General features: G+C 43.9%; 1 protein-coding gene across 1 annotated transcript; it reads right to left on the bottom strand.

Annotated features, from left to right (window-relative positions):
* Positions 1-389: 389 nt before the first annotated feature.
* On the bottom strand, positions 390-4,453 carry LOC111857694 (RDS/peripherin-like protein xRDS35). Its single transcript, XM_023838799.2, has 4 exons — positions 4,304-4,453; positions 2,627-3,057; positions 1,614-1,860; positions 390-617 (listed from the first exon to the last, which is right to left on the bottom strand). The coding sequence occupies exons 1-4, from the start codon at positions 4,451-4,453 to the stop codon at positions 390-392; spliced, it is 1,056 nt and encodes a 351-aa protein (XP_023694567.2).
* Positions 4,454-9,694: the final 5,241 nt, after the last annotated feature.

Here is a 9,694-nt window from a genome sequence, read left to right as displayed (position 1 = left end):
GTATCCGTGAGGGACAGCAGTTTCTGGTTGACTTTCTAATCCACGTAAAGGACATATGGAGTAATCAGCAGATGTGGCGTGAGCTTCAATCCTTCTCTGAATCAATGTGGAGCTCAGTCCGGTTCAGTGGCCACCATTCAGCCTCTCTACTGGGATCTCTCTCTACTGAGATCCCAGAGTCACAGCCTTGTGTATGGGGGGGGGGGGGGGGTTTGCAGTGCATGCAGGTTTCCCTGCTCACTCTAAAAGAACTAACCATATTTTTTAACTTGACTAGTTAAATTAGGGGACTAATCAGTTTAGTGAGATGTTCAGCACCCCTGCCCCCAGCACACTGCGGCCCAGCTGGACATGAGCAGACATGCTTTGCCCCCCACCCCCCCATTCCTCTAATCAGCTGGTGTTGCTGGCTTCTCCCCCGCTTCTGCCTCCTGCCCCACAGATGCGTCCACCTGGTTGAAGTGGAAGAACTTCAGGACATTATCCATCATCTCCTTGATGGTCTCCTTCACTCCCTTTTCCAGAAGGTATCCCTCTGTCTCAATCTCCGTGTTCTCCTGTCCCAGCACTGCCTCCATCGAGGTCTGCAGGTACCTTAAGCTCACCAGCACTGAGACCTTCAGAGGCATTTCGGCATCGAGTGTTTGGGGCGAAATAAAAGGATGGAAATAAGTTATGAAATTGGGGGGGGGGGGGGGTTAGAAAAGGTGGTGACAAGAGAAGATGTGGGAAAATAAATAAATGAAATGGTAACATTTGATTGATTGGAAACAGGCAATAGGAACATATAAGTCAGGGTAGAGAAGTGGATGGATATAAGGATGGGAACACAGCAAGGGAGACAGAGACTGTGACAAAAGACTTACACCATAGCATAAATAAATCACTAATTTATAATCTTTTTAAGAATCTACTGGCAAATCATACATAATATTTTTATGACTTGTTTCTGTAATCCACTAAAAATTGCTCTATTAAAATAAGTAAATAAATAAATAACAACAGTGACAGAAACTTCCCCAAGTCATACCGGACCCCCTGTTTTAAGAGTTAAACTGTTAAACTGGCCATAAACTGTATGGCCAAAAGCATGTGGACACCGATTAATCGGAGTAATGGTCTAATTAAGCCGTACCCATTGCTGAGACAGGTGTGTAATTAAGCACATAGTGACACAATCTCCTGCAGCAAATGCTAGCAGCAGAATGTGTGGTTGTACAGGAGAGGTCAGCACTATCGTAAGATGCCAGCTTTCCAACAAGTCAGTTCTCTGCATTTCTGTCCTGATAGAGCTGCCATGGTCAACTTCAGGTGAAACGAACTGTGAAGGTCAGAACATCTGGGAGCAATTCAGCTGTGAATCGGTCAGCCACACAAGTCCAGAGCAACGGACCTGGTCAAACAGCATCAATACCCAACCTGAATGGCAGCAGATCCCACCAGCAATGTTCCAGCATCTAACGGAAAGCCTTCCCAGAAGATCAGAGGCTATTATAGCAGCTAAGGGTTAGCCAGCTTCATATTAATACCCTTGGTTTTGAAATGAAATGTTTGACAAGCTGGTCTCCACATACTTTTGGCCATATAGTGTACTTGTCGGGGGGTGAGTGTACCTGCAGGAGCAAGAAGGAGAGCACCCCCGCCCCGATGCTGTTCATCAGGCCCATGTAGTAGCTGACCAGGGCCTCGCGGCATCCGGGGGAGAAGAGGTTCAGCTCCTCCGTCTGGTGCTCGTAGTTATAGTGGGCGGAGTTGTTGGTGAGCTGGTGCTGGATGCAGGGCCGCGGGGAGGAGGGGTTACAGCAGCTGAAGGGGACCCCGTCCACCAGGTAGCGTCCATCCACATTGCTCTTGATCCGACTGGGGGACAAAAAAGCGACAGACATATTGACAAAAAAGAAAGAAAAAAACAAAACATAAGATCTCTCCCATGGCACCGGCCCTTTGAGTATATTCTCCCATTGAATGATGAATGTAAATATTAGCCCTTGTGTTGTTTAAATCATATTGTAGTCATATCTCATATTTGTCTGGTTTGGAAGATTGTACATTAAAGAACCCTTAATCTCAAGGCTTTCCAACCTTTAAAAGAAATGTCTTTTTCTTGCTGCCAGCATAAATTTAACATTTTTTGTAGAGAATTTTTTGATGATAGACTCGTTTATGCACATAATATATGTATTTTACATATATTGTGTATATTATGTGTTTTATATAACTATCACAGATTAACAATGCAGGGAATTCAAAATCAACACCATGCAGTCCACATGTCAAGATCTTGCTTTAAATAATGCTTTGATGTGGCCGTCCATTGTCCCACACCCTATGAAATGCCAGTTGACATGCAGCAACATACTGCGTGTGTATCCCAACCCGGTCCTCGGGGACCCACAGACGATTCACGTTTTTGCTCCCTCTCAGCTCCCTGCCAGACAATCCACATTTTTGCTCCCTCCCACCGCAAAAACGTGGACTGTCCCCAAGGACTAGATTGGGAAACACTGCTGTAGCCCTAGAACAGACTTCTTCATAGCAAGCTATCAGTGCCCTCACTTAACTTTACAGCTCCTCCACATGCACCTTCATATCTACTGCAAGCTCTATGTTGCTCTGCTTCACTCACTCCTTCACTTCCTTGGAGGTGAAATCCAGGTAACGGTTGCTGATCCACTGCACTTCAAACCAGTCCTTGTAGTTGTTGTTCCCACAGCAGTGGAACTCCATCTGCAGCCGATCGATGGTCTCCTTCTGGAAGCATCTGCCCGGTGTGTCCGTGTCCTTGTAGAATCGGATGCCGTTCTTCAGGCCTATTTTCAGCGACTCCTCGAGGTTGCCCTTCATCGCGTAGCTCATGATGACCGCCACCAGCATCAGGATCGTGAAGAAGAGGGAGAGGATGAAGTAGGGTAACATGAAGGTCTTCCAGCGTGGGAAGCGACTTGCATCCAGGGAGTCCTGGCAGATCCGCCCAGCAAAGAAGTTGATACCCAGTGATGCCAGACCAATCATCATCAGGGTGTTGGGCACTGCATGGATCTGGGTGTTGTCCATCACCTACAAACATCATCCTCATCATTCTTGTGAACATCATGATGGGTCATTAATGAATTTGGTCACTTCTGAGGCTCATTTAATTTTCACCCTGAGATCATTTGTTCTGTCAAGTTGTAGATCTTGGCCAGGATTCTATATACATTTCCACAGGACTAATCCATTTTTAGTGTTTCATATTTAATTGTAATTGTAGTAAGATGTCATGTATTGTTTTTATTATATATATATATATATATATAAAAAGCTTTTATGTATCTTACTACATATGTGTTGGTTGTGTTGATTGCAGCCTGCAAACCAAATTGCCCCTCGGGGACAATAAAGCCTACCTAATGTAATCTAATGCTGCTGGTTCACACTAAAAACAAGCCCACTGCATCGATTTGCTGTATGGCAAATCTCAGAAGGCCTACATTCACTGTCAGGCTCGCCTAAGCCTGGCCTCCTTAAGCGCAACTGCAGTCCCACTGCGGGACTATTTAAAGTGCCTCTGCAGTGCTGTGTGTTACAGAATCTTTTCAGCAGAGATCCAATGATCAATAAAAGATAATGACGCTGAAATGTCCCCCCATCCACATACTCATCAGGGACGTTTTAAAGTGGACGTCCCTTCATGACCTGTACCTGAGTACACACACATTACAAAAAATACAGTCATGATCTCACCATCTTTTACAGTCCTGGGTTTCATAATAAATTATGTTGGCTGCTGCAGATATTATAACAGCTGTCATAAACAGTTACGACCTGTTGGCATCCTGTTGTGACATATTTATGATCGTTGTACTAATTAGCTAATAAGCCTAGTTCAAGCAGAGTGCTACCAGTGACTTTTTAGCTCTCATTTGGAATGTGTTCAATCATGTAATATATTGGCTGGTATGTGCGGAAAACATCTGGGCTAAAAATTACATATACACAGGTGTACATATATGCAGTACAAAACACATTTTTCATGTCATAATATGCTTAATGCATTTACCATATAGTAGAAATAATTTAATATTAGACGCTTATGTATGCATGCACAGTCTTAGGTGATTATTATTATTAATGCAGTTTGGACTTGCTTGAGGGTTTAAGAGCAGGATCACAAGAATATGTCAGCTGACAGCCATTCTTGACAAATAAAGTACCTGTTGCCAATTGCCATAAATTATGCAAATTGGTTGACAAGCAGTGCATTCAGTCTTGGACAGACTCGTCATTTATGGATGACACAGGCAATGACGACGCCTGACCTTACCTCCGCCTGTCGGTGAAGTTCTGCCTTGAGGAACAGACCCATGGAGAAGGTGAGGGCCCCAGAGATGACAGCCATCCAGGAGAGCAGCCACAGACCCTGGGCCAAGCGCACTCGCTTCTGGAAGGGGAACTTCATCTTTAGAAGCACCATGGTGACTAAACACAAGGGCAGGGAGGTGAGAGAGACAATCGTCTGGGAGGAATAGCAAATAGGAGGAAGGTGACTTGGGAGGAGACCAGGTGTGTGGGGTGGAGTTGGGTGTGAAGATCTGGGTCAAAGAGGTAAAAAACACGGAGGTGCTGAGATGGGTCCTGGGGAAAGGTGCAGATGGGTGCGGAAGGTTCTGCTGCGGATCTCAGGTGGGGCGGAGCCGGTTGGCTACAACGAGGCCGACACTGATGTCAGCATATACACAAATGAGGCTTGGATCTGTTGGTATGGTTCTTCGGAGGAGATGGTGGAAGGTCAACCAAGACAATGAAGCTGGACAATGAAGCACCAAAAAGGAATGATAATCCAGAAGTGTGGGAAAAATTCTTTCGGAACCTCTTATTTGAATAATTCCAGGGTATTCCGAGCTGGGCTTTATGCAGTGGAAGGATCAAGTACTAAACAGACAAAATCAAATCCCAAACTCCTATGATTTCCTTAAAACTTAGGATTAGTGCTGAGTCACAGCAGTGCTGTTATTGCCCCCCGAAACTGGATAAGAGCCAGCATGCGATTGGCTGGACCCCCGCAGTCCCGCACACAGCACCCTTAAGCCTCCATGCCCATGATGGAACAAACACACACTTGACATATCCCAGTTGCAGGCAATGGGCCCATCTGAGCACTAATCCCCCTGTGATCCTATTAAACAGCACCTTCCAATGGGAAAGCAGGCCAATGTCGGCTCAGCAAAGCTGGGCAAACTCCCTCCGCAGAGTGGATGATGTCAGACCAGAGGCCTCAATCGAAGGTGACAGTAAGGGGGGGGGGGGGGGGGGCAAAGGGATAGCTTACTTAATGTCCCTAATTATCAGCTTGTTAGATAGATCCCACAGGAAAATACCATCACATTGCTGCTAAATGCTTAGACGGTACAGGGAATACGGTGAACATTTAGGAAAAGTACGTCGTTATTACCTTCAGATTTTCTGCTGCTTTGAACCTGTCACAGGTTCTGCTGGATTGTTTATGAACGTCTTTACATAAAACACTTACAGAAAAGCTTGGGGCACTTGCTTAATTCTGTGAAAATATTGCACATTTATTGGTTTCATAGCAAAAGTACATTGATGAGCAATGTTTAACATACATTCAGATGTCTTCTGCACAGACATTATCTTTTTATTAAGTGTCATTGTTTTTTCTGACTGACTCATTCAGTTCTGTTCTTACCATTTTTCTATTAATGGCAACTGTAGCCATTGGCTCCCACATGGATACTATTCACAGATATTTGGTGATTTATGTTATTGCAAAGGTGTAACTAAAAAGCACCTAATGAGACTGTTTGTCAATGAACTTTTTAACTTAGCTCTTTTAGAACTATAATTTAGGTTTTAATTTATTGGTACTTGAAATAAATGTTTTACTTAAAAGTACTGGTTGTTCATTTGTTTATAATATGATATAATATGATATGAGTTGGTTTAATCGTAGTTCTGCTGGCAGAAGGCTACACTGAGCAGCAGGTTGCTTCAAGGTTCAAAATTTGTGAGACAGCAGTGCACAAGAACAGAGGAGACACTGTGAAGGACCAGGAACTTTGATGATTGTTAACTTATCCGACAGTTTCTCATGAATCAGAGGATGACATCAAGTGACCTTCAAAATGAATGGGACACAATGTCCCCATAATGTGATAAATATCCATTTTTATCACATTTTAATGTGGGAGTACCATGTGTATTTAGGGGGGCAGGGGGTTCGGGCTGATTGGTCCGTACCAATAATGTGGGAGTACCATGTGTGTTTAGGGGGGTGGGGGGTTCGGGCTGATTGGTCCGTACCAATAATGTGGGAGTACCATGTGTGTTTAGGGGGGCGGGGGGTTCGGGCTGATTGGTCCTTACCAGTATTGGGAACAAATCTGCACCCTTGTTGATGGGTCCTTTTACTTTGTAACAAATGACCGAATTGTTGAATAAAAACATTGCATGAAGTCACACTAAGAACGTCACTGAATTCTAATTACATAACAGACAAAGGAGACAGAATACATTTAACTTGCCTTTTCAACAAAATTAATACAAGTCAAGTGTGCTATGTCAACTCAACAGATAAAAGGATACTATTTGAAACTGAAAATAGTAATTATAATGAAAACACAGATAACATTTATTAAACATCGCTAAGAACAGCCCTACTTCTGGTTCTTCTGTTAGTGTATCCTCTGATTAAATAATATGTTCATAACAAAAATAATTTCATAGGGAGGAGAGAAGCTGATCTAGAGTGAGATATAAGCAGCACTTGAAGCCTACACCCCCTTCCTGTAGCCATGGTAGTTTCATTACTGACCTCATTACAGACTTAGTGCAGCCAGCAGCGCTGGATAAGTCCAGAAAGTACAAATCCAGAACAAGGTTTTGTTTCCACCAATCAGCTGAGTCCTCTGTGATTGTGACTCTTTATACTCAACTGGTCGGTGGAAACAAAACCTTGGTCTGGATTTGTACTTTCTGGACAAGACCTTTCCACCTCTGGCAGCCAGTATAACTCTACACAGCCTCTTCACCACACCAGGGCGTAAAACATCAGACCTGTAGAACCTTGTGTAACTGAATCGCACAAACACAAGCCTTACACAGGATGTCACACTATTTGCACAGACAGCAGAAGGCCTGCCTATAAATAAGATTATTCTCTTCTTTTCTTAACTCACCCAACAGGCCATCAGGAAGCATCAACCACAAAACTCCACAAACATCTGCCACTGCTGGTGTGTGATGCTAAATGTAATGAAAACAGACCCTCAGATCTCTATCTATAATAAATACAGCACAACTTAGCACAATTAAATAGAACATGAATAACAAGGAACTGAAATTAGCTATCTAGAGCTATCTGAATATATATATATATGAAAAAATATATATATATATATATTCCTAATCAATTTTCTTTTCCAAAAAATTACCCTGCTGAAAAATCAGCATAGACCAGCATGATTCCCACACTGGTCTATGCTGGATAGTGCTGGTTTGGTGCTGGTGTAGCAATGCAGCAGTTAAAATCAGCATTGATTTTGTTTACACATGGATTATATAAAGAAAACATTTCAGAAGTGGAGCATTTACATTTTTTTCAAAGCAATTTACAAGTCAGGCAAATAGAGGAAGCAAACAGCAGTCAAGGAGCCGACTAGACTAGACTCGAGAATCGAGAGTTCTTTATTGTCAACACGTCCATGTACAAGTACACTGTGTGATGAAATACCGTTTCCATTGGGCTCCCTGTGGTGCAACACAAAAAGACAAAGACAATAGATAAATGTGTGACATCAACAATATGAAAAATACAATACAGTAGAACACCAGCCTGAAAGACTGAAGCTGGGTGACCAATTTATGAAAGTTGACCGACTTGAGGTATGTTTTCACTTGATAGTTTGATGGTTTAGCTGATCATACCAGCATGACCAGCATGATAGGCTGGCCGCACCAGCATGACCAGCTGGTGACCCTCCCAGCTAAAACATCAAAGAGCAGCAAGAGCTGGGACATGACGATGTAAGACCATGTAAGACCCTCTAAGACTATCCTAGTCCATCTTAGACCATCAAAGACTATCTTAGTCCATCTTAGACCATCTAAGACTATCTTAGTCCATCTTAGACCATCTGTAACAGCTACCAGCTCATTTTCCCACCAGGGTACATGTAACTATAAAGGCTTAAGTGCAGTTAGACTGAGCTTCCAATGAACACTCAGTAAGAAGCACAAGTCAGCATCGGCACGAGAGCTATACAGACGTATATAAGATATGTACAAACAGGGCAAAGACCTAAGAAGAGAGCCATTGGAACAAAAGGCAAAGTGGAAAACTAAGAGCATTCAGGATCCATAAAAGGCAGGACCGTGGCTGTAGTGGTTGTCTAGCTGAGTCAGCCCCAAACAGATGGCTCTTGTGGCTTTTCTTTAAGTTTGAGAGGGATTCTGATGACTGGATGTGCGTGGCTAGTGCATTCCACCATTGTGCAACTTCACACAGTCACTGGAGTAGTCAGACAGGTCATGGAGGCCCTCAAACTATATGACCTTTCAGGTTCTGGAGTGTTCTGTTTCAATATGGCCTCTATAGCTGATGGCTCCATAGACTCATTGCAGCTCTGACAGATCACAGCTCATGCAGCACTTATACTATGTCATATGCTATGTTCCTGTTCACCAAAGTGGCAGTCAGAAGTGCCTCCTAAAACACATAGAGGGAGCTGGCAGTGAGAGACGTGCTGCTGATCTATTCAGGGCTGGGTATAAATTTAGCTATGAGCATCGGGGGAATGTGCCATCTGGCTCTTAACCATTGGAGCTGGGGCGTCAGATTTACAGAAAGTCAAGCATAACAGGAGCTGGAAAAGCAAAGCCTGATTGGAAAGGTGATGGATTTTTTTAATACATGAATTAAAACATGAAAGCACAGAAGTGATCAATATGGTGACCTCTTTCATACTGGAGAGTAGATAAGGGTGGTCTTTATCCCCCTCAAGGGTTTGCATCCTATCTGTGTTCTCTCCCCATAAGGTTCTGCACCCTATCTGCATCCTCTCCCCATAAGGTTTTGCACCTTATCTGCGTTCTCTCCCCATAAGGTTCTACATCTTAACTGTGTTCTCTCCCCATAAAGTTCTGCATCCTATCTCCATTCCCTCCCCATAAGGTTCTGCATCCTATCTGTATTCTCTCTCCATAAGGTTCTGCACCCTATCTGCATTCTCTCCCCATAAGGTTCTGCATCCTATCTGCATTCTCTCCCCATAAGGTTCTGCACCCTATCTGCGTTCTCTCCCCATAGGTTCTGCATCCTATCTCTATTCTTTCCCCATAAGGTCCTACATCCTAACTGCATTCTCTCCCCATAAGGTTCTGCATCCTATCTGCATTCTCTCCCCATAAGGTTCTGCATCGTAACTGCGTTCTCTCCCCATAAAGTCTGGCATCCATTCTGCCCCCTCTGGGGGGTGCAGCTGTCACAGAAAGTCATCCAAAGTCCTCTGGGCAGGCTGGTAGGTCTCCATGGCAGTGCTGCGCTCTGGGTTATTCCCAGTAATGCTGCCTTCCTGTAACATGTTCTCCAGCCAGACTGGATCTATTCTCCATTCAAGTGAACCGGTGCAATGCCCTCCTGATGGTGGGACCCAGTGTAGACCCAGAACCATTCCAGCTCGACCCTGTTCCTGTTTGT

Source organism: Paramormyrops kingsleyae, chromosome 10, assembly GCF_048594095.1.
Source record: "Paramormyrops kingsleyae isolate MSU_618 chromosome 10, PKINGS_0.4, whole genome shotgun sequence".
Taxonomy (NCBI): domain Eukaryota; kingdom Metazoa; phylum Chordata; class Actinopteri; order Osteoglossiformes; family Mormyridae; genus Paramormyrops; species Paramormyrops kingsleyae.
Note: the sequence above shows the minus strand (reverse complement) of the source record. Positions and strands in the feature narration are given on the sequence as shown.

What these genes read in the sequence shown, in the direction of transcription:
- LOC111857694 (XM_023838799.2), bottom strand. Translation starts at nt 4,453, where the DNA reads ATGGTGCTTCTAAAGATGAAGTTCCCCTTCCAGAAGCGAGTGCGCTTG. An exon ending in AACTTCACCGACAGGCGGAG is followed by an intron (nt 3,058 to 4,303) that starts GTAAGGTCAGGC and finishes TGATGTTTGTAG; the next exon opens with GTGATGGACAACACCCAGAT. An exon ending in ACCTCCAAGGAAGTGAAGGA is followed by an intron (nt 1,861 to 2,626) that starts GTGAGTGAAGCA and finishes TTTGTCCCCCAG; the next exon opens with TCGGATCAAGAGCAATGTGG.